Source organism: Apteryx rowi, unplaced genomic scaffold, assembly GCF_003343035.1.
Source record: "Apteryx rowi isolate R43461 unplaced genomic scaffold, aptRow1 scaffold_9, whole genome shotgun sequence".
Classification (NCBI taxonomy): Eukaryota; Metazoa; Chordata; class Aves; order Apterygiformes; family Apterygidae; genus Apteryx; species Apteryx rowi.
Window position 1 is genome coordinate 6493490 of NW_020451204.1, and position 25377 is coordinate 6518866.

The following is a 25377-nucleotide window of genomic DNA, read 5'->3' on the forward strand; positions in this document are numbered from 1 at the left end:
GCAGCTAAGCGCAGAGCGCTGAAGCAAACGTTTCTAATGGATGTCGGAGAAAGGCAGTAGCAGCTCGCGTTAATTTTTAGAAACCCCATCATCTTTCCAGGTCTAATTACGAAGAACCCATTCTCTTTTAAAGCTTGGCACGCAGTTTTCCAGCAATCTTAATACAAAAAGGTGTGGCAGCCCCCAACTGGTGGTGTTTAATTATTTTAAACGTTTTGCCCTACTTGGTCTGGTAGACGCTACTGTTATTCTTGGAACACACACACGCACACACACTCGCACTTCTTTAAACTTAAGCTAACTTCAGTTTCTGCTTTTCACAAAGTAACCCCCTCCAGCCGTTTCTTTAATGCCTTTCCCATAGGAAATCATCGTTTGCACGCACAAACGGGGGAAGGCCAGGTACCTCCCCCCATCTAGTGGCAATAAAAATAGCATAGCACCGCAATGAAGACTAGACATGCCAGCTTCAACATCCACCTAGATTGTGCACTTGTTCATTACAAAAGTGTCTTTGAGGCCTTTAAAGTTCCATGGCTTGACATGTATAAAGCATTGCTCAAAAGTATGTGTAAACTTGCAGCTTCTTCCATGACTCTCTGCTGTGATTCCTTTTGGTATCAGTAGACAACTCTAGTTTGTGTCGAACACCTAATTTAGTTGCTTCTCTTTCTTGTGGTCGCTTCTTTCGATGTGAAAATTTGCCTAGTCTGCTGGTTATTAAACCCCGCTGCTGATCCCGTCCGTTTCCCGACAGACCGGTTCTCCCACACAGCAGTACACTGGTGATGAGCCCTTTGCTACACTGGTGCTAACGAAGGTAAGATAATTCGAACAGATATGTTAATGCAGCTTTACCGTGTCAATTATTAGATTGTGATGTGCTTTCCCTTTGATTTCGTGTTAACACTTTGTGCAGAAATAGATTAGAATTTATTGGCTGTATTTATTTGTAGAAAGGTTTTTGGCAATTTTTATCTTCATCTGAGTATTAAAAAAAACCCAAACAACAACCCCAACCTCTCTGTGTATTGGTATGTAATCTGTGCCAGTCACAGAGATGTTATGAGTAGCAGTACTTGCCTCTGCTTTAGGTAATGCCTTTGTAAACCTTGTCTGTCCAGTTTATAGTAGCTTGTAGACACCGACACTATGATACCAGCCCAGACCTCCAGTGTGTCTTCAGAGCATTGGATTATTTCACTTATTTTAGATGGGCTCAAAGTGAAGAAGGAGATGCTGTTTTCTGATAAAGGAGATGGTCGTGTCTGTCACTGGGTTAAATTAGAGAGATGTTCTTGTTTCAATAATTTGCTGAACACTCGTTGATGTTTGTTTGGCGATCTTTGGCAGTGCAGATCTGATTGTGAGATTCTGATGCATCTTTGAAGTGACAGGATCTTTACTGTTTCATAAAAGAAGCACTTGCAGGACTATGATGATATCTATTTCCCAGCATCTGTCCCATTTCCCCCCCCACCCCCACCCCTTTAAACTAATGCTCTGTTGGCTTCAGATTGCAGGTCATGGAAATCTTATTACTGTTACATGCCACAGAACAATAAGATTTGATGTGAGCCTTGAAAGGCTTCCATTATTTAAAAAGAAAAACAATTTTTAAATTGCCGACTGACTGCTAAGATGGTTGTTTGTCTGCATCCGCTGCCCTGTGGGCTCCGGGAGGGATGTGTAGCAGTCTGTGGCAGTCGGATACGCTGCTGTCCATCGCTGTTGTGGTGAATGCCTCAGGGCCGGCGTTCTGCAATGTTGTCTTGAATTGCATCGTGAGAAAAGTGCTCGAGTTGAAGCTGGTGCTGGGTGACAGTGCATCTGGGTAAGGCAAATGAGAGGCAGTGAGGTGATCTCAGAATGGCATTGATGTGATTCGATTGAGGTCAGGGGTTCACACTAGAGTCCCAGGCTTGGCTTTTTCCTGTCCATACCACTGGACATCTGCTAATTCTGGATAGAGGGGAGAATCCAGGAAACAGCTATCGTTGTAGCTCCTGCGGGAGAAAGGAAACTTTGTTAGGACGACGAGGGCTCCTGGAAAGTTCAAGCATGCACATAAAACATCGTATTATGGGGAGGAATGTAGTATATCCACAAACGCCACTGGACTCTGCAGGTACCCCAGAGCTGATGTTTGGGGGTGGGCTCAGCATGCACAGCCCTCCCTTGACCGAGTTTGCTTTGGCCCCTGTAAGGGCACAAAGTGAAGGGCACCTCGCCCTGAAGGGAAGGTCACGTCGCAGCAGGGAGGCAGGGGAGGCGTGCTGTGCTGATGAGGTGCTGCCACCACGCCGTGCTGTAGCGCAGCGCGTCTGCGCACGCCTTACACGCGGGTCTGTCTGCGCCTGGGGAGGGAACGCTGCTGTCTGCGCGTGTGGCCGCAGCGCTGGCTGTGCGGGGACCTCGGGGCAGACCTGGCTGCCCCAGCGCATGCAGTCTTGAAGCACCTCGCTGACTGTCCGTAGCACTTTGCTGCGGGCAGAGGCTTGCGCGTCACTTGGCAATCCCACAGTGACGTGGCTTTTGCAAGGTGAGCTAGGAGGAACAGCAAAACCAAGTGACTAAAGACAGGGAGCCGGGCGCACTGCGGAAAGGACAGTATTTTGTCGTAGGTGGCCTAGTACTCCTCTTGGGGCACCTCTTTTTACAAGCTACAGTTTCTTTTGCTGCATGGCTTTCTGTTTGCTTGCACAGAGTGGAAGAGACTCTACAGTTTATGGGAATTTTCTCTGCTCTTCATCTTAGAGCTCAGATCAGGATCAGCTCCTGGCTTAGTCTGTGGACCTCCTTGCCAGGGGAAAACATTGATGTCAAAATCTTGTCAAGATTTTTAAAAATGGCTGTTATATTTGCACAATAATATTCAGAATTGATGTTTCTCTCTTGTGCTTTGATTTGAACCAACTCCTAAGTCAGAGACTGTACTGGGACCAAATGTTGGAGATCTCCCTGCTTAACTGTGGGGTTCTCGCTTCTTCCTCGGCTCCCTGCCCACCTTGCGGGACTGATCTCAGATCTGATGCAGTCGGGCGGTTCCTGCTTTCTCTGTTGTGTTTCCCACCTGGCTTGTCTGGGGCCCAGGCACAGAAGTGCTCGTCTGCGAGGGACCTGAGCGAGGAGGTTACTCGGCTGTGTTTTAAAGGGCCTTTTGTTTCCCGGCTCTGTGCTGCAGTATGGAGGTTTATGGGTTATCTCTCTAAAGCTAGGCTTGAAATACTTGACAGATTCCAGCTGTGAATGGTTGCAGATTCAAATGAGTGTCAGACAATGACTGCAGTTTAATTAAAACAGAAATACTCTGAGGGTTTTTTCATTCCCTCCACCCTGCCTCCTCTGTCTTCCCACAGGAACCAGGCCAGGGTTGTTCCTCGCTCCCTGAAACCTCATCGCTACTAACAGCCTTTGCCTTCACAGCTTTCCGCTGAGGCAGGAGAGCAGGAGCAAAGGAGGGCTCGGTGCCATGGCTGCAGCGCCGTGCTGGCAGCTCAATCCAGGTGCCCCCAGGCCTCGCCTCCCTGCCTCGCTGCTCCCAGAGCCTCCCCGCGGTGCTTTGCCACACGGCTTTGAAACGTCTCCAGCCATGAATCTGTCGCTATTGCCTGCTCTCTGTGCCTGCTCCACCTCTGTCTGAACACTTGCGCTGCCAGCCCGGCTGGCCTGCAGCCCTCTTTTGCTGAGGAAGAAGTCCTCTTTCTTTCACAGAGGAAAATGCAAGAGTCACAAGCTTGCTGAAAAGACACAGACGAGGCTTAGAGATGCTTTCAAGTTGTTTTTCCAAGAACTGAAGGAAGCCTTGTTGCCAAATAAACAGCCACACAATTAAAACGCCTGCTCCTCTGGGACAGTGGGATGCCAGTTATTTGCATTGTATTCGTGGCGCACAGACTACAGGGCAGAAGGATGAAAGAACAAAACATTCCCTTACTATACCTCTATTCATCAGTACTTTGGTGGGTTGGAGACTGAGACTCATCCATAGTGGGTGAGTTGTCTGTTGCTTCTCTGAACAAAGGAAAGCAAAAAAGGAGGAAAGAGGAAAGAGGAAATGTTAAAGAAAAGAACTGACACAGACATTGTTACGAGCTTATTAATCCAGTGGGGAAACAAGCTGATGAATCATCTTAAGAAAAAGAGTTAGTGACACAAAAACATGTCTGGGAGAACTGCAAATCTTTTGATTCATGCTGGGAGATAACAACCTGTTCTTGCAGTGGGGGAGTTTGTGTCGTGCATCTGATGGCAAACGGTACCTGCCCCTTATATGTTTATACATACGCATTGGGTATTCTGCTCAAGCGTGAAACAAGTACTGATCTGTCGCCGATTCTTTTTGCACTGGTTGTTGGTGCAGATCCTAAGGTATAAATCTAGGTAACTTTGCTTTCACCAGCTGAGAATTTGGCTTGAGTTTTTTTGCTATGAGGGACAGGGAGTAGCAGTTTTCTTGAATGGAAATAATAACAGTCAGAGTTTCCCAACAAAATTCTCAGCTGTCTGCTAACCAGTATTAATTCTGCTCATTGTGGAGGTATTCAAAGGAATTAGGACTGGAATGGAGACTAAGACCTGAGTCCAGATTCAAGCCCTTCATAGGGGAAATTTCTGTGTACACTTAAGATAGCTGTCATTTTGCCAGTCTTGCAATATCTTGACTTTTTGTGAAATAAGACCAGGAAAATTATCCTGTTCTAAAGCTGGAAGCAGATTCAAAGACCATATGAAGCTGGATGTCAAATGTATGAATTTAAAATTCAAACAAGGTAGAATGGATTTGTGGTTATGGATCTCCTCATGTCCATTTTAAAGTGCAGTTTACAGGTGACACTGGAATAAAACCAGAGGTCAAACTTGGTCATAGGTGACAGGAAGAAATTAAAGAACATGGGATTTTCCAGTGGCTGCACAGTAAAATATCTGCAGAGTTAACTCTCCTAGTCCCAATTCACAACTCAGAAAACTGTATCTGGTTTTCTACTGTAGGGCCTAGGGTATTTTGAGGTCAGTAGTATGAAACTTTCTAGCTGGTATCACCAAACTCAACTTAGATGCAAATATTTGGGATATGCTGAGTTAGATGGGATCTTGAAATGATATTTATTTCATGTGATAGGACAAAATTACAGGACATTCCTTGAGAATACCCACAGGACCTTGCAAAAGGCTTTCTGTTTACTCCTTAAACTCCCTGCCTCAATTTAACCTCACAAAGAGGTTAAAGAACCCAATTACTACATTTACATGAGTAATGGCTACCTGCATATAATGACTCACTTGTGCTTTGGTGAAGTGCATTAAGTGGCTGAAAAAAAGATGCACTTAATGGTTATTAAGTCCCATTGCTAGGGAAAACCTAGTAGTAAAATGTGGTTGCTGCACATACAAATATGGGAAGCATCTAACCTTGCCTTTGCAACAAAGATCTCCTTGGTCTGGAGAGCCAGCATGGTATTTGCTGGAAAAGATCAATTATTTCAGCATATGGAAAACTGAAGGAAAGAGGCTGTGTCCAAGCAGGGAGAACCTTCAAGACTTCTTTCACCCTTTTTTGTGGATTTCTCCTGTGGATTTCTCCTGATGACCACAACCTTTTAGATCCCTGCACTGAGCTAGGTGAATCCTCTAACCAGATCCCATAGAAACTCACCCAGTCTGCCATGCAAGAATGTGGTGGGGGCTGCCTGGTGGCGTGGCTGCTAGTTCACTTGACGGTGTTGAACTTCTCTGGCTGTGAGGTAAGGCAGCTGAAAGAAAAAACAAAGGGTGGAGAAAAATAACCGGTCAGATGAAGGCATAAAGGTCAGGGTGGTTCAGAAGCATCGGCTGATCAGACCAGCAGAAACATGTCCAGTTGTGTGTAAACACAACCTAGGAGGCACAACTCATTCAGTTCTTGAACGGCTCTGCCCAAATGTTGGCATGGGAGCAGCAAGCCTGGTACTGACGCTGCTGCATGTCATGGGCCATACCTGTCTTCAGAGCCACAGGAATGTTTTTTTTCAGCCCAGCCTTCAGCTGAATACAACAATCTGGACTCTCCCAAGCCCTGAATGAGAAACACCACACCTCTCCCAGCGTAAGGCTAATGAGTCTGTCTTGCTGCTGCCCCTGCCATCCAAACTGGCGGGGCCTGGCTGTGCATCTCCATGGGATCTCAACAGGAGCAGCCCAACCCAACAGGCTCAGAGATGGTGGGGGATCTCAGCGAGTGTCTGCACAAATACACTACTTCATGTGCAGAGGAACAAAACAGCTCTGAAGATTTCAAAAGCTAAAACTGCTTCTCACTGTGCATTTGAAATAAAGAAGTTTGGCTTTGGTGAACTTGCTACTATGGGACTAAAGAAGGCTGATCTTACTTTAATGAAGCTAGAAACAAGCAGGACTAAAAATGTAACATTGGCAGTGGTTCTCAGGGGAGTTTCCTCTGTGAGGGTCTAGCAAAGAAATCCACTTGGCTATTCTTTCCTTCTTGAATCCATACAGTGTTGAGTCTCCGAGTTTAATGCATGCCCCGGAGTACAGTACTCTTTGAAGGACAGCGTGAGGTCCAATAGACATATCAGCTAGGGGTTATCGGCTAAATGATAGATGTTTCTACCTAACATCCTCTTTGTGCCATTAAATTCTTTAGCTGCTGCCAAATGACACTTGGCGAGAAAAATAAATTTTCATTTGTTCCTTCTAGCTGACAGCCCCTGAGGTCAGTATCTTCCCATAGTCACAATTAGGAGCTGACTCTCCGAATGCAAAACTAACCCACACTGCCAGCTGGTCATGACAAGCTGTGACTATTGAGCATACTTACCACAGCACTGCCCAGAGATCACATTTAGATTTTAAGTCCCAGTTGGGTGGGGGGAACAAACTGACTGAGTGGTTTTAATTCACCCCCCACCCCAGTACTGTTTTCCTTTCTAGATTTCCTAACTAAACTGATACTGTTTTCAAAGCTAAGCAAGGCAAAGGATTTTGGGGGGGATTTTTTTTTTTTTAAATGTTCTTGTGTTTTCTGTTGCTGGCTGAAACAGAAATGTCCATTAATCAAAGAGGAGGAAGACAGTTTTTCATATTAAGAGACACAGGATGGTTCCAGCAGCCATTTGATTGTGTCCTGGTTCACATCTAGGCCTCCTGAATACCGTGGCACTACACATAAATCATCCTTTTATCAGGCAGTTGTTAATGGCATGGGAGGATTCTGGTGTCAAACTGCCTCTCTGACTCCACGCTAGGGTCAGTGGCAAGTACAAAAACTCAGCCAATGTCAGCGTGGCAGTCACTGGGAAACGAGCGTGATGCTCAGATGTCAGAAAGCCAAATACCAGCACATGTAAATGATGTGCTGCTGGCTGGCTCAAGAAGGCTGCTAGAGCCTGTGGCAATGGTGTCTCCTGTGTCAAGGCTGAGGCACATGGAAAGGAGGAGATGGGTACTGCACAAATTCTGATTAACCTTCTCTCCCAGCCACACTGGGCTGGATTCAAGTTTTTAGCAAATCCTTGATCTATACAAACTGGCTTGTCAATGGTGATTGATGGCCAGTAAATATTTAACCTTGGACTGTTTCATAATACTTAGCGGTCTTTTCAGTGTAATGAATTTGACTGTTTTCTCACTGTTTAATATTAACAAGTATTGCAAACTCTGAACGTGACAGGGGGCCTACTATTGCACAAACTTGAGCATTCTGAAATTCAGAATATGATCAGCATAGCTATTGGAGTTGCATGAGAAAGCCAAGTATCAGTAGTGCACAAAGATGTCATCATTCAAACATTTTTGCAGGGGGCGGAAGGGCTGGAATGTTCCTCCTTTAACCCTTAACCTTTCTTGTGCCTTTAGTGTTTTACTGAGGACGTACAGTTCTCCTAGTCTGTGCGTATCTGTAGCTTGCTTCATCACTCCCCTCACTCTGAATACTAACAGTGGCTCCCCCGCAGTTTCTCTGTGTTCAGTCCCTAGTGGCATCAGCCAAATGCATACTGCAGTCTGAGGAAAGATCTGATGACAACGGGGCTTTGGGTCTCTCCCTGTCTTTTGAACTAATCATTCCAAAGCAATGACTTGTATGGAAAAAAAAACTCCTTTGATGAGTATCTCAGATAAGGCTTATCCCCAGCATTAAGCCAACAGGTTGTGGTGAGCTGTATATGAAGGCTAGATAATATGTTATAGTCTGGCATCACTCTTAAGCCGCAGTGTAATGCCTGACGTGAAACCAGGCTGCGTGAAGCCCCCTGGCCCTCCCATCCCTTTGCCTGGAACCGGCTCTCACCTGACGTTGCTTTACACATCTGAGGCATTCTCGTGACCCTGCTGTGCGCCACAAAGGTGCTTTGCGAAGATGTGCTGTACTGGGAGCTGCTGTCCGAGGAAGTGGAGCTTGTGTGCGAGAGGCGGCTGTGTTCTTTGTGGGAGGCCGTGGACCGCTGGTACCACAGCCGGAGCTCGTCCGACACGGCAGTCCTACCCGAACCTTTCTCGTGGCCCTCTCTGCCCAGAGATGGAGTCCTTATGATTTGGGAGCGGGAGGGGGTCAGCCTGACGGAGTCCACTTCATCCCCGTGCCAATTCTCCTTAAACATTCCCCCTGCTGTGTAGGAGTTGGAGGTTTTAAATTGTGCTTTCACGCTGTAGTGTCCCTCCTGGTCGTTCTCCAGGCTCCGCACCACCACGGGCGTGGAGCTGCCCTCGATGTACAGGGGATACTCTTTGATCCTGTACTGGGAGGAAGGCTGGCTCTGGCTGTGCAGATAGACTCGGTGGTGCCCCGTCCCGTTCCTCGCAGCCAGGTTGGGCATGCTCCCTGAATTGGAAGAGACCAGGTTGCCTGCTGATTTGTGCCTTTGCCTCTGCCGCTCTCTGGCTTTCGAGGGGGAGTCCTCAGCCAGGGTGGAGTAGTTGGGGTTCATCTGAGCAGGGTAGTAGTGCTCAGAGCTGGAATGGCTGGTGCAGGAAGAGCAGTCGTCCATGGGGTCAGAGCCGTTACTGCTACGAGTCCTTGGGGTGTAGAAATCGGGGCTCCCTGTCTCATTTTCTGACCCGAGGAGCTTGCCTTGCGACTCCAAACTGGAGCTCCGGTGTCTAAAGTGCTGAGCTAAGCTGTGCAGTCTGGTCGGGCTGATGTCTACTGACCTGCAGGTACCAGGAAAACATTCAGGCTGATAAGCCAACAGGATGAAACACTTCCCCTTCCCTTCCGCGCATAAGGCCAGAGTCGGTGGCAAGGGAATATGAGGGCGCTGAAAACTTGGACCCCTCCAGCACTGTGTGGGGTCACAGGCTGTAAAGCAACCTGCTTCCCTGCCAGGAGGTTTGGGGTGATTAGGTCCAACTCCTGCTCCTCTCCAGTCTTCTTGGAGGTGGCATTCTGTCTGCAGCACTACAAGGGATATAAACTCTTCCCTGGTGCAAATACTCTGTTACTGGCCACCCCAGGAAAGACCCAGTCTCAAGGGCAAAACCTGGGCATCTTGAGCCCTTGGCTTTGCCGGTGCAGCCCTGTGGCAGAGCTATTTAGCTCAACACCATCCCTGTGCTGTTAGGTTCACCTTGCTCCAACTCTGTAAATCCCTCAGACCTTAGCTTCAAAGGTGGTGGGATTCCCTCGCATGTGGTCTGTGAATGGCCTGCACAGGTACAATTCACCTGGTGTCTTTCTTGCATTAGTGAGAGAGAGAGAGAGAGAGAGAGAGACCACCCTTAGCCCAAAATGCAGTGGTTTCTCCACCAGCCTTTGAAAATTCACCTTTGTGAAGTAGCTACATTTTACTGCAGACTGGCTGTGGGTAATGCGCTTAAGTCTGTCAGCGGGTGACAGTCCTTCAGGCAACTACCCTGATTTGCAAGTTTACAAGGCTTGATTCATAGCCAAGTCTGGGTGGTCTCTATTCATCCGGGCTGTTTGGAGAGTTTCAGCCATCCATTCAAGGAGCAGGAACACCGCCCGGCGATGACTCACACAGCCCAAATGACAGACGGCCAAGGCCAGGGCGAACAGCTCATGAATGAGCCACAGACTGAGCGATGGTTGTTTCAAGCACCCAAATGCCCCATAACCAGTCAAGGCCACTTCTCGTCTCTCATGCAGCTCAGCTCTAGTGTTAACAAACATTGCACTCTTGAAAGGCACCTTCATCCAAAAACTTGTAACAAACTTAACCCAGGGCCTTAATGCCTTGTAGTGTTTCTGCCCTAGTCTGATGTGTTGGCATTACTCTTGATTTATGCCAAGCTAAATGATGTTAGGGCAGTATTCTCAGGGCAGGATACCTAACAGCACACAGCTATAGCTCAGCTCTGTTTCCCTCAGAATCCCTGGGAATTTGCCATGAGAGCAAAATAACACCGATGCTGAACAGTTGTAGAAATCTTGCTGAAAATCTGAGTCAAATTTGGCCATGCACATCAAATCCCCTCCCTTCAACTAACACTTCAGCTTATTCCATCATCAACCCTTGGCCAACGGGATCCCTGGGTGGCTTGCTTTGAACAGACAGGCTCTCTCTCCACATAAGCGCACACATGTGCACACACTTTATCTGTCACCATGAGAGAGAATTAACACTACTCAACCTTTCACAACAGAAAGGAAATGATATTTTATCTCCAGCTGGATCTGTGGAGAAATTTACTGCAGAAATTAGTAGTAGTACCACAACCCTTTTAAAAGTGGTATGGGGTTGGTAATGCCTCAAAACAGTCGCCGGGATGAGAGGTCCCAGCAGAATAAAGCCTTGATTACTCTGAGGGGGTGATGAGGGGCAAGATCATGTTCATCAGAAGTGATTTCAGGATCTAAGTTCAGGGGAGATTGCTTCCTGGTGACAGTACTTGAGCCCCTGACATGAATTGGACTGGTACATGTGCTTCCCTGAACTGGGAATTAACATACTAGGAGAAGGACAAAACAAAGAATAGTTATGTTAGTGTAAGCAAGTTGAGGCTGTTGTGGAGCCAGGAGGACTTACCGTGTGGAGTGGACGTAGTGTGGACTGCGTACCCGTAGATCTGGCGTCGACGGCATGCTGGACTGGGAGTTCCAGTGGGGAAGGCTCCGGATGGGGCTGTTCTGCAGGGAGCTGCTCCCTCCCGCCTCAGCACAGCTCCCAGTGCTGGGGAACCGCTTGTGACTGCTGCAAAGCAAACACTGTGCTTCAGTTCCCAGGCAGGAATTTGAATGAGGGACTCCCCCGACTCACTCCAGGTCTCAGGAACACGCCTGTGGTCTTGCAGGGGTGAGTGGGAGCCATGTCAGCCACTACTCTGCACTGCTGCTGCAGGCTTTTGCTTCTGCAGTAGCTGAAGGTCAAGGCCAAGCCCGGTTAAAGCCCTAAGAGGATCCACTGTCCTTCCTTTCTAACCGTCTTTCAAAATAACAGTGAAGTACCAAGCAGCAGTTGTGTGATTGCAGGCTACTTTTTATGATACAATTTTTGGCCAAAATGCATAAGCGTCTCCTTTTGGTAAGGAACAGTTTTGCCATGAGTTTTGGAAAGAGCCTGACTCAGTTAGAGGCTGTTTCAGGCACATAACCCTGGTCATTACCAGCAACAACAGCACCTCCTAGAAGGGGGCTCACAGCCTTCCCTCCCAAAAGCAGAGGATGTTTATCTGGTGGGGCATTCAAAATGGCTAGCTCACCTGGAATGACTGTGTGAGGAGCGTTTCTTGACCTTCTCATAGGGTTCATCCAGGGATGACTCGCTCCACATCTTGGGTTTGATAGGCGACTTGTCGTAGTCGTTGCGGTGGTAATGCATTTGCCGGAGGCCATCTAGCGACTGTGGAGGAGGAGGCCTGTTGTGCAAGGGTGGCCGGGGAGGGAGTCCTTTGTGTGGGGACTGGAGAGGGGATATTGTGCTGGTAACCTGAGAATCCTCTGTGAAGAGAAAGAGGGAGAGAGGTGATGGTTTTGTGACACCTCCGATGCCAGCATTACCCAGGGGGGCAGCATCACACCTCGAGAGCCTGGTTCCTATCAGCACGCTTCCACTGGTTGCATTCAGGAGCCAACGGAAGGCCTAACTTTCAGAAGTGCACCAGCTGATATTCCCATTTTGGAGGGGAATGGCCAGCAAGAGTGAGTGACTTTGTATGAAATCTATTGAAATCTTAAGAGAAAAGAAAGGAAGATTCTGGGACTGTCTCTTACGGGAATTCAGAGCAGTAACTGTGGCAATAGTCCCAGCTCCAGGCTGACTACAAGTTGGAATCAGGAGGAACTCCTCTCAGGCCAGAGCCTTTTTGGCACTGGGAAGTTTGGGTGGATTATTATACAGAACGTTTCCTCCACTTTGGGTGTCAGTCAGTAATTCATGTATCCCTCTCTGTTTTGTTACTGCACTTTAGAATATGCAGCAGCCAACATACCGTCCTCGAGAACAAGGGCGTCCGAGAGGGAGCTGTCTTCACTGGCAATGTTTCCTTCTGAGGGGAAGAAAATAAAGATGGTCAGAGGGTCAGAAGCATCACAGTGACTGAATGCTGAACTGCATTCATTGCATATTCTTCCACTGAGTCTTAGCCTTAAGCAACCACCCACATCTTCTTCCTCACATAGCCAAGAGGCAAGAAGATACCTATAAATAACTGAATCAGCCCACTCTCAGTCTTGGAGGGCAGAGCTGGGGAAATCTGCAGGCCAGGTCTCTTGCTCACAGACTGCCTTTCAGGGAGCTGCTAACTCTTTTCAATTAATGGGGATTAAGACTGAGTCATAACCGAGAGCTGAGATCTCCAGAGGATGTAAAATGGCACAACGCCATAAATCAGATTTGTATCTGCTGTGGACCTCAGGCCTTAAGGACTTTGGGTTTGACCTTTGCCTTTCTAAAATGGTCATCCTGCTGCTAAAGGCTCACACTATGTTTCAGTTTTGTGTAATTCAGGGAAAACTTTCTGAGCATTCTCTGCAGCAACAGAAGAAAAAGCTCCCAAGTCCTTGCCGTGAATGCATCTGAGCTGCCTTCCCTATCCCATGTCCTTCAGGGCCACCTGCTAATCCTGGCTGCGGTCAACTTGGTACCCAAGTCACAAATACAGTAGCTGTAATCTCAGTTCCTGCTATAAAGGCACAGAGAAATGCTCTGCAAGTCAAAGGGAAATGATGAAATCAGTGAGGGAGAAAGAACCAAAGAAAGTTAATGGATTTCATGAAAAAACAATCAACAACCCACTAAACCATACAGTGCCCTGAGAACTACATTGTTAAAAAAAAAAAAAGAAGAAAAAAAAGAAAAAAAGCATTTTAACACAGCAATGACACTGTACCATTTTGATTTTACAGATGCCTTTCAGCAAGAGAGCTCACCCTAATCTGCTAACACTAATTACATTTGTACAGCACCACTCTGGAGGAGATGTTAACAGAGCGATTTTATAGGTGAACAAAGGAACCACAGTCTGGTTTCCTGACACACTTATAATCTACAGCATGACACTGCCTCTTGCTCTGTGAGCCAGCACATCCCTAATGCGCTGCACACAGCCCACTCCAGCTTCTACAGATACCGATCTGACAGCACGCTAGTATGGGAAATGGCAGCCCAACTGCCAGCACCCCTGGAGAGGGAAGAAAAGGAGGGGAAATCCATGCCCCAAACCATGAGTTCAAGGCAAGAATTTTGCTCTGCTCCCTGTACTCTACGGACCCTTCCGTGATGTTTTGGGCACTGAGCCCCACTTACCATCTATGATCAGGGATGCTCTCTGGGTTGGCTTCTTTCCAGATTTGATGCGATACTCATTGATGGCGTTTTCGATCTCCTGCAGTTTCTTCAGGGCGTTCAGGTAGGACGTCTTCCTCTGTTTCTTCAGCTTTTTGCTGACATTCGGGTCGCTCGCCAGGCGTCGGGCAGCCTCTGTGATCTGAGACTGAATGGCAAACTCCCTCTCCAGGCGCTCCAGCTCTGCCTCCTTGGAAAAGGGAAATAGATTGTGGTTGCCATCAAACTCCCCTTGCCTGGCCATGGGGAAGCTCCCCAAGAGCCTGACCGCTCAAAACTCTCCATCAGGAAAACATCTATCATCATGCTGCTCTCCTAATCTCAAGGCCTACCTGTGGGTACCCTTCCCACCTACAACTGCTCAGACGAATGGCTGGGAGCACGACTTGTGGGAGGGATGACACATACAAGAAGGATGTTTGTGCTCCAGCCCTAGCCCCCTGTGCTAGCTGGCTTTACACGCAGTTCAGCATGGCCCAGTTCAGTGATGCTCTACTGTTGACACATTCATACTTTTACACCTGCCTTTTGGGCAATGTCTGCCTTCCACCCTTTCCTTGTTCCTGTTTCTTACTCCCATATTTGAGCGCCAGTCAATATCAGCCCTCGTATGTATGCAAAGCTACAGCTTTAACTTTCTTGACAGGTTTGTTCAACGCTCGCCGATCTCTTTGGGGAAACAAGGGAGAAGATGGCTAATTCCTCCCTGGTGTATGGCCATCACAGCCCAGGGGCAAGTATGAGCTGGTGTAATTATGGGCTGCTGTATCGCATTGCACCAGAAAATCGTCTCCTCGAGTTATAAGCCATAAGGGTGATCTCAGAGCGAGCACAGTGTGTAACAGAAGGCTTTCTGTACACCGGACGGCTCCAGCGCTAGCCACTGTAGGGTCTCAGCAGAGTTTCTAAATGCAACCAGGTGTACTCTGGAAGCTACCTACTGATTTTTAGTTACGCTTTGAAGTCAAGGGATCTAGGCAGATTTATGCCAGCACAGAAGCTGATACAGTGCTTCCTGGCACACAGGGACCCCAGGCTGTGATCTTCAAGTTATTTGCTGTTTGTAATGTATTTGGCTACCTTTCCCAACTGAATGGAGTTTTTGGTGTTGGTCTGCTAGAAAAGGGAACACAATACATTGTAAATTAGGGAAAAAAGCCAAACTCTTTTACTTCTAATGAAATGTGTTCAAATCACAAGCGCTGATAGCCACATGTTCATGGAGATCCTCCTGTTATGCAAATTCAGATCCTTTCTCTTCACTTAGAAGCAGTGTATGCTGCGAGAGCTGATGCTGTGGGAATTTTAATCGGACTGAAACGGTCCTCTTAAGTTTTTATTCTGGGCTTCTGGCTTAAAAAAATCACTCTGTTGTCAATGAGTGAGCAGCATTGCCTTAAAACGATAATTATAAATTTTCTCACTTTACTGAATACTGGACCTTCCACGCCCACCTTTTTAAGAGGTCCCTTTTTGAAGAATTTATAAGCTCTGTCAATATCAAAGTTATTAAAAGTGGATTTGACACAATAGAGTTCTAAGGCTGGGAACCTGGTTTGCTGTGTTCTGGCAAAATCCTTCCTGGAGTCAGCAATGGGGATTACGGACCAGGTAGGGGCAATTACCAAGAAATACAATAGGACCCTACCCTGCAATTCATGCTCTGACAAAGCTCTTACTGAAGTTAACGAGAGTTTGGCGTGAGCTGTAATTTCAGGCCTTCACAGATTCAGTCCTAAATCACCCAAGATATCTTAGAAAAAACATCTTCATTTTCCTCCTGGCCATTATTGTCTATTTTCTTCCAGTGAGGCCCCAATAAATAAAACCTCAGAAGATGAGGGCTATCGTCTGCCTTCAGATGGAAGTGCCTTGCTTCAGGTCCCCATCACAGTTGGTCATTTCAGTCATGGAATTATGTGATTATGGGAGAATTTCACCTTTTGATTTAAATTTAGTTTCTAACATTCATACTAGCTGAAAAGTATATGAAAATCATCAGTGGCCTCTAAAAGCTCTAAAACAGGCAGCCAAATAAACACAGCCCAACATTATTCTTCAAAAAGAGAAATTTATGATTTTCAAGGCAGTCAAAGTTTGACAGATGAAAAAGGTGGGAGGAAGGAAAAACTGAGTCAGCATGTTTGAAATGCTGTTGCCAAAATGGAGAGTGCCTGCAACAGGGAGGAGCTGCTTTACCGTCATGGTCTCCTGCCTGCCTACCTAACCCTTCTGCTGGAATAAGGAGATTCCTCACCCAGTGGCCCCAAAAGCTGCCTCTTAGCAGTAGGATCTGGGGAAGCTGGAAATCAGGCTATAAAACAGAGCAGCCAACAGACTGCAGGGCTTTTAGGAGTAACCTAGCAAAGCAGTGCTTCCCTTTGAAAAGCTTAATTAAATGTGCTAGTTCATGAATATTTGACTTCAGTGGAATTCCTCTCCCAGGCTCCATTGAGAACAAAACCAAAGATCTCCGGCTGTTTATTTTTTCAGCAGAAGGAAAATGCCAACAAAACGACAAACAGTTAATTCCCTGGCTGAACTGAGCCTTAAACCACACAGTCACACCAGATCCAGTCTCTCCTCTTACAAAAATAAAAAGGAAACTCAAAACTGGAATATACACAAGTGTCTTGAGACAAATGCGTCTCTGCAGACAATGGCTTTTCTGTGAATCCGGTCCCGCCTTCCAGCTGCTGCAGGCCTGTTTTCACAGCCACGGTTCAGGGCACTGACCCAGCACATTGTGGGAGCCAGGGAAGAGAACAAACACTCCCTGGCAAACTTAGAAAAACATAATTCCAGATCCCTATAGGTAGGGACGAAAGCTCTTTTGTTTAAGGATTGGGGAGTAAAATGCTTTTGTTTTGCTTTTGCAGGGCTAAGATGGATATTTCTGGTGCTTTTCTCCCCTGTTAGGGGAAAAATACCTGGGTGCTTCTGGTTCCGATTCAGATTGCTGCTAAAGCAGAAAGCAAGTGGTTGTTTGTGCTAAAAATGTCAGGCAGCAGCAAGGCTGAGATGGCTCAAGAGACTCCTGGTACGCTCCTTACTCGTACAAATCTCTGCAGTTGGTCACTGGAGTGTCTGGATCATCACTGGTCCAGTTGTCATCCAGGCTATTTCTGTTACTTCTAGCAAAGCCAGGGTTTAACCGTGAGGGTTTAAGCTCGACTCCAAGTCTGAACTAAGACCACTAACCCTCTCTCTGCTTTCCTGTTCTGGTGCGAAAAGAAAAAAAAAAAAAAAAAAAAAGGCCCCATGACCAACTACAATCATTTAAAGGAAACACATTATGGCCCCTACATAATGCATGCTGGACGTCTTAGAGACCTGAGGTGGGGAAATGGGGCTGTAAGGGAAGGGCAAAGCCTCACCTCTCCCTTAGGCAGGATTTTCTGCTCATCCAGTTTAAAGGCAGTTCCTATTCTTCTCCTTACAATAGGCGGCTCCTCCCCAGGATCTAGAGGATATTCTCGTGGCAGCTTTCCTGTGAGTTCCTGCAAGAAGAAAATACTGTTAATTATCTGGGGAACGCTGCAGCGGAGTCCTTGCCTGTGCAAAGCACACCACCACGCTTGAACTGTGACTGTAAAATGGCAGGTGTTCACGGTCTTTCATTAACACCGAATGTAGTTCAGTCAGCTGATAATACGTACAGGAGAGCATCCCGCCCTGCAAACTCAGCCTGGGATCTGACACTTGGAGTGGAGAACTTTTCTAACCTGTGCACCAGTATGGATTTTGCTGATAGGGGGGAAAATGAACAAAACTGCTAGTGGCCTGCCCAGCACTGGTTTGTAGGTGGTGCCCATCCCTAGTGCCTTGGGGCCTGAGGCTGAACAGATTGCAGCATTATTTTCATCTGTGCTGTAGGGCTAGCAGGAAAGGACAGCTTCTACTGGTTTGCTTCTGAAAGGGGGATCAGCAGATCTGACTGTGTTGGTAACATTCATGCAGGATGCAGGCCTGCTGAGTCAGAAAGCCCCAATGGCAACAGCCATGCAGGTTATGACCTGCACATTAAAACATTCCCATGATGTGTTTGAGAGGAATGCAGTGAAAATAGTCACTAAAAGTGGTGCCTGGTACCTAATTACCTGTCTGATAACACTTCGTGTATCAGAACCCCTTCCAAACCCAGGGGATGTCGTGAGCAGCTTTGGAGTGATACTAGGTGATGCTTTGTCAGACCAATGGGGTCATTTGCAAAGTTTCGTTCAAAATCCGAAGCAAACTCCACAGAGCTGAGGAATATATGGAACACAGGAAGCAGCGAGTGCCAATATTGATGTGAATGCTGTGGGTTTTTTTCTTCTGGCATGCACAATACAGCCACACATATCTGAATTAAAGGCATTCAAATGCCTACAGAATAAGGCAGGAGCCTCACTACCAGAACAGCCCAACTTCTTGTACTCAAAAGTCTCCCTACGAAGGACAAAAGACTTTTGTGTTCTTTAGCATCAGCCTTGAGAGGATCCAGCTGGCAGAATAACCTAAATCATCTGAATCCCAAAGAACAGGGGCTGACCTTAATGCGAGTGCGCAGCTCAGGCCCCTCCTGCCTGCCCTGGCCTCTCCCCCGCTCCCTAATGGGGTTTTTCTTTCTACTCTTTTCAGGTCACTAGGAAACAAGGACCTGGCCTTTTCAAATCCTTCCTCTAAGCAGTTCCCAGCAAAACGGGTTTGTAGCACAGCTCTGTGCTGATGTGCACAACCCACTTTTGTGAGAGGCACTGTTGCAGCATCTCGTGGGTCCCATTCTGTGTTCTCCATTCCAGCCCCGCAGAGTTATTTCAGCTGCTCTTCTGTAACGTGTTTCTCCTAGTGTTATGTGGCTCTAACTATCGCATCAAGACACAGATTCTTGTATCCTTTCCTGAGGGAAACAAGGGCATTTTCTTTATAACCCCTAACTTAATATAAAGTAGGGCAGTAGGGAAAGAGTTAACATCTTCTGTAAAATGCCCAAGATTTGAGCAGAATAAAATTAATGTGGGCTACCATGCTGCCTTCATAAGCTGAAAAGTATTCACAGACACAGTCCTGAAATGTAATCTAAATTAATAAGTAACTGGAGTGGTGATGGCCTGAGGTAACTCAATGCCACTGTTATGAATGGCTCTGACCATGCCTATTTGATTATGTCCCCACTTTTAACCCTTTTTCATCTCCTAATTCACCTCCTTCTCTCCCTCTATTTTGGCCATTCCTATGCCAAAGCAGAAAGGACTCTGGGCAGTCTGAGAGGAAATGCTCCCAACAGCAGGGTATTGATGGATGAGCTGAACGGTTGCAAGACTGGGTCAGATCCCAAACGTCCATCAACTGCCTCTCTCAGATCATCTGCAGAAAGCAGTAACACTTTTTACCAGCTCTTAAGGTGTTGATAGATAGGCAGCCTTGCTGCAGCATGTTAAGAAGTTATTGCTCCTTATTGCTGGCCCCAAGCTCCAGTGGGGGGCTTGTGTCTGGGCCCTGGTTGCACAGTGCAGTGTCTGAGGCTGCACCACAGATGAAGATCATGTTAAAGTCAGAGCACTGGGCTGTGAGCTCCCGTGACTGAGGCACAGGCACTTCTTCCCTTCTGTGCACACTCCTGCAGGGCATTAACCTTCAGGTGGAGTTAGTTTAAGGTGGTAAATTCTTCCAGCTCTCAACTTTGTCCATCAGTCCCTGAAGAGTGTGTGATCACTTCCAGCAGCTGATCTTAGCTCTGCACTCGATGGACTTCTGGGACTGGATCTGCTCCTGCAACCTTTATCAGCCTAAGTTGTTTGCTGAAGTCAGCCAGGACTTCTCAGGTGAGAAAGGATCACTCGCGTTGAGTAAGAGGGGAATTGGGGCCTCAGAGATTTCTGCTGACTTTCTTCGTTGAGAGTTGTTTTCCATAGCTTATTCTTGTTGGCATTAAAGCCACAGACGATCGCAACAAAGAGCAATGAAAGCTGAATCAGTGGCCAGTGACCCAGTTCCCCTCTTTTTGTCAAAGGCGAAATACACATTAAATATTAAGCAACAACTGGAAGATCTCAGTGCCACTGTCTGCAGCCAGCTTCCTGTTTCGTTACACATCCTGACTTTTTGTTAAATTCAGATTTTTCCAGGCCTGGTAAACAAATGAGGATTTCCGAATGACCCAAGGGTAAGCTGCTGCTAATCTGTGTCTCCACGCACATTTGTAGTAGTGTTTTCATTTCCAAAAATATTAAATTTATCTTTAAACCAGTCAACAACTCCAAGAATGAACAGACAGGTGAGTGGGAAGGTTACAAGATGAGTTCCTCAGCTGTCCTGCCTGTTTTCCCCCAGCACTCTGGGATCACCAGTGGTTCATCTTCACGAGGTCTGCCATGACACTGCCATTCTTCTCCAGCAGTGCCAGGGCTTTTTGGATGAAGGGAGTCTACATGGAGGATTTCGCACAGCAAATGAGAGACCCCATGTGCTGTACATAAGCCACACAATTAGCTCTTCAGCTGTCTGAGATGGCTATGTCTCGAGGCAATACATGGAGCTGGAAGGCAGCAGATAAACTGGGGAGTAGCTGGGAGCAGGAAGAATGTGCAGGGAGAAGAAAAGCACCTAAGGTCAGACCTGCTCTAGGAAGAAAGTGTACCAGTCACTTTTTTTTTGCTAATAAAGTAAAAGCCATTTGAGGAGTGAGTTACCAGTACACAGGACATCCTCCCTATGCCATTTAGATACATGCATATTCCTGCCAAAGTCAATGACAAGCCTAGCGGGAGCCTGGCTGAATGTATCTCAGATGCTCAGATCTCAGAACTTCAAACAGGAGACATGGATACTCAACGCCCTCCTAACCCCAAGCCATCTGGATATCCAACTGACATTGGGTCCCTCTCCTCTGGAGGGGAAAATGCCCCATGACATTGCAATCTGGAGCTGAAATGACTGGACATTATTGAGGCCTTTGTACAACATGCTTTGCAAGAGGTGACTGCAGAAGGACTTGCTTCTGCTGTTTCCATACCTCTTCCAAACAACAAACATGCTGTAATAATGCAAGCAACCAAGTGTTACAACTTATAAAATGTCCATTGCCTACCGCTTCTCGGAGACACAGTTTCTTCAGCTCTTCCAAGCGCTGGCGCAGTGTCTCTTCCAAAGCTTCTTGCCTGGATTTCAATGCAGCCAGCATGTCTTTCTTGGCAGACTGAGAACTATCTGACTCTTGGGAACCTATCAATAAACAATGATTTCACTAGGCCAGCTGACAGCGGAACACACATCTGGAGTGCTTGTGAATTTTACCAAAGCCTATACTTTGGATGCAGTCTTTCCAAAAAGAAATCAGACTATGACATGAAGCAGGTGTTACCCAGTCATGTTTGTTTACAGCAAATCCTTAATGCTTAAGCTAACAGACAGAGGTTGGACAGTGGAGCATACAAAGACATCTGTAATCATTTTCCAGAAAAATAAAAGCAACACACTTATTCATGTAAAATCCTAGAAAAAAAGACATACCATTCCCATGAAGGTTCCCAATAGCAAATAATAGTACAGTTTACAAAGCACTGGAGATGGATTTTGAGGAAAGCAAGCCTAGGAAAAGCCATCTGAAATACAGTCTGCTTATTTAAAAACTGCAAAGACTCTAGTAGCAAATACTTAATTCAATCCACTTAAGTGTCTGCTTTATGAAAAAAATGTAATGCAACAAAATTACCTAGAAAGATTGCTGTAAAATAAGCTAAGCTGAAAAACAAAACCAGAACAACAATAAACCGCAGGAGGACTTCCCAGGATAATAGCTGTTTCTTGTTAAGAGGTAGGTCAAGATATTTAAGCTGGGTGCCCAAATGACTTGATTTTCCAAGTGGCAATTACCCAGCAACTTCCACTGAAATAAATTCATGCAATTCTCTTGGATTCTGGCAAATCCAGAATTAAGTCAGACTCTCACTCAGATGTCACATCAGCATTTGTGACTTCAGTTCTTATGGGGAACATACTGATGAGATTCCTGATTTTATTTTGGTTTGGGATGATGCATCGATAACTGTCCAAGGTCTAGATTCTCACAGAAGGGTCAACTTTGGATGCATCCCATTTTTGGGTGCCCAACTTGAGTTTTTACAGGTGGCTGATTTTTTTTAGGATGAGCTTAGCACTCATCCTCTTTAATGAATCTCTGGGCTCGGGCATGAATTTACAATGAATTCACTACTTCACCCTGATCCCCCTGAGTGCATCCTTTCATCACAGAATAAGGACATTAAGGCTATGGCCATACTGTGAGATGAAAAGCAAGCTCAAGAAGGGGCAAACACCATCCCCATACCCTTTCCACTCATATTACTGATTGTTGTTAACTACAGCTGTAGCTCCAACTGCCCATGCCGTGTTTACAGAAAGCTGAATTCTGGTATCTGTGGTGGATTCAGCAGTGGCATCCCTGCTCCATCCACAGAACATGACTGAGAGCTGCAGCTCTGTGCACCCTTGACCTCCACCTTATACACAGCTCTGGGACTCAGTTTAAGTCTGCATCTGAAATCATTTTTAAGTAAATCCCATATGGGACCTTAAGCTGGGCCGAGTAGACGGGGCTGCCATGTTCTCACAGGTTAAAGGGTTGCTTTTCCTTAAACAGAGGTGTCTAGTGCTATTTGCTGATCTAAGATATCTGAGACATCTCCCATGGGGTGGCAGATGTGACACAGGACCTTATGAGACTCATAGCCTTTCAGACTGGCAGTGGGATACTCTAACCCACCTAAAATGGCACCACACACCTATGTTTATATAGGCAGATTGTGCCTAGAGTGCCTCCACAGGGATTTCATGCAGGGCATCTAGTTCACTCTAGGTTCGTGCCTGCAGAGAAGAATTTGCCTCAGCAATGCTTTCAAAGCAGTTTCTCCTGGACTGGCTCAGTGGTTCTCAGCCCTCAGTGTCCCAGAGTGACTTTTGGGGGGCTCCACTGCCTATGTAGAGCAACAGCAGAGAGAGAGCAGACCCTTATTATCCACAGAAGCCAGATTTTACAGGATGTCACGTGCAGGTCTCTGTGTACCTGTGGATTGGAGGGGCTTCTAGATATATTTGCAGCTTGGCCTCCTGAGCGTACAGTGAACTCAGCCTGAGTTGGTTGAAAAGATTGCTGCCATTTCATAAAGCTCTGGAATGAACCTGGGAACAATTCTTTGGTTTGGCAGCAAAACACAGTGAAATTTGTGCTTTCAGTTTCATCTTTCATTGCTACTATTCCATCAGACCGTTAAAGTTAAACTGAAAAGGGATCTAGGCAATCCATGCTGGGAAACAGTTCTGCATTGGTCCAGAGGGAGCAGAGAATGTCACAGATCTTTTCCACCACTATTTTCTGCAGCTTTCATGCAGAAAGACAACTGGCACTTATTCTTCAAAACGCTACCCTCCCTTGTAACACCCTTTATTGGGCTGTCCTGGAGTGGGAGAGGTGGGAAAAGGTTCTCTAAAGGTCAACTAGGTTGAGCATCATCAGACGAATCAGGACAACCACATGGTAACGTGTCTGTTTACTTGCTGTAACTGCCCCCATTTCATTTGGGTTTGTTTGCCCTTCCAGAGCAACAAAATTCAACTCTGTGAATACATCTGCACTGCAAGAACCTCACAGGATCCTCCAGAGGAACCCTGTATTTGCATTGGCAGGGAAAGGCCTCTCTAGCATTTACTAACTCTTAATAGTAACCCTGGTGAGGAGTTACAAGCAAAAGCTGAACTGCTGAACCTCTCTGCTTAATTGCCAACAAACTGCTGACCCCCGATAATAAGCTGCTCATGATTCCTACAGATGTTTCAACCCTTTTTTTCCTTTTGGGATAACTTCAATGACCCATGTTTTCCTTCCAATTGCTCTTCCCCTTTCCTTCCTCTCTCTGCTCCCCACCTTCCCATCAGCCTTTGATTTATTTTAAAAAGCTATTAGTTTTTGTACTTCTTGTTGCCACAGCAGCTACATAGATGTTAAACATTTAAAAACACATGAATAGTCTGAGCTGTGCCCAGACGTCTGTGCTGATTTGAGGTGTGACGACAATAGGGAAATAAATGGCTCGTAACTGAGCTGGTACAGACCCAAATCAAGCACAGACAGTTCACGGCATTTGCTCCAGCTGTGCTAAACCTGCGCAAGAACCACACTGGTCTCAGTCCTGATGCAGTCAGGGGCTATGTCTACTGAGTGCACGTTCTGCCATCTTTGTCACTCCTCCTAGAAAGCAAAGGATTTGGGGAGAATCTGGGAGTACATTGTTACGTTCTGAATTAAGCAATGGGATTACTGCTAAAACCATGTTCTTTCTGGCATTAACAAAGCAGTTCAAATTAATGTATTTCCACAGTGTCTTTGTCTCACAGTCTTCCAGTGTAGTGAGGGTTTACAGGACTGGGGACAGGGCACTCACAGTTCAGGGCTTGAGATGCTAAACTTTTTTAGCTTAACTGTACCTGACTTGGATGATCCCTTGGGCATACTGCAAGAGAAGGATTGGATTGGGATTTCTGTCTAACTGCCTCTTCAGAAACTTCTGGCTGTCTTTTTTTTTTTTTTTTTTTAACTTAAAAGCTGAACTATTTTGGGGTTAGATTGTTTAGATTTTTAGAGGTTTTATTCTCTGTTTGCTCCCACAGGTGTAAAGCGAATGTAAACTTGATCAGTCAACTGAATCACACCAGTGTGAGATGATTGTACAGAACAGAAAACAGTGATTTGTGTTGCTGGTACGCCTACAGCATCCACTAGAAGCTCTTTACTTATAAAAAGGTATTAATTCAGCCTTGAGCAAATCTGTGGCCACAGAGTCACTTTTAAACCCAGTGTTAAGTGATCCAAAAATGTCAGAACAAATCAAGAGACCACAAAAACAAGGAAAGAAATAATCAAAGACCAGCTCAAACCAAACCAAGCAAGCAGACACTACCTTGAATCTGCCTTATTAAATATGATGCCCACTGAGGCAGGGCTACCTATGAAAATTATTATCCAGCCTCCTTCCTATTTGCAGTTCACAGATTTACCAAATTCTGCATTTTAACACATACTTCTGTGGAACCATTTGAGGGCCCTAAAAGAAAAAGGGTTGTGAAAACACTGGGTAGCAAGCATGGGGCCACCTCTGACAAGCACCAGGAACCTGCTGAATCAGAGCCTGTTTTTATAGCTGGTCCTGCTGGTTTAATTTCAAACTGAAGGAAATCCTACATGACATTTCCTCCTGAGCACACATGATGGGATGCAAGTCTTGGCTTAAAGCCCAATTAGTTTGTGACATGCTATGCTTCTGATACTCATTTAGCCTCTCTGCTGCTCATTCTCTGGGTGACTTCTCCATCCATGGACATTCAGGGGAAGAGGTGCTGTGAAACAGGGAGATTGTGGTCCTCCCTGGTCAACTAATTCCTCCAGCATAATTCATGACTAAGCTTCTTCACCAGTGCTAAAGGGCTGGTTTCTGATCCCTCCTACACCGATGAAGTTAAGAAAGTCTTGGTGACGTTGATGGGGCTATGAAGCAAACAAGTCACACCCCCAAAGGATCTGATCAACACGATGTGCTGAGTCTGCATGCAGGAGCTCCTGGTTACCAGGTGTCTGCTCCAAGACAAGCCTTGGTTTAAAGCT

General features: G+C 46.3%; 1 protein-coding gene across 1 annotated transcript in view; it reads right to left on the reverse strand.

Annotated features, from left to right (window-relative positions):
- Positions 1-2284: 2284 nt before the first annotated feature.
- The window catches only part of FRMD4A (FERM domain containing 4A), a 215620-nt gene continuing 192527 nt past the window's right edge, over positions 2285-25377 (reverse strand). Inside the window, exons 15-23 of the mRNA XM_026091166.1 lie at positions 20812-20945; positions 17117-17239; positions 13701-13929; positions 12385-12441; positions 11656-11893; positions 10983-11147; positions 8288-9147; positions 5657-5753; positions 2285-4014 (exon numbers count right to left, since the gene is read on the reverse strand). Coding sequence (XP_025946951.1) covers positions 3945-4014; positions 5657-5753; positions 8288-9147; positions 10983-11147; positions 11656-11893; positions 12385-12441; positions 13701-13929; positions 17117-17239; positions 20812-20945 — 1973 coding nt within the window. The 3' untranslated portion in view covers positions 2285-3944. The remainder of the gene's footprint in view (positions 4015-5656; positions 5754-8287; positions 9148-10982; positions 11148-11655; positions 11894-12384; positions 12442-13700; positions 13930-17116; positions 17240-20811; positions 20946-25377) is intronic.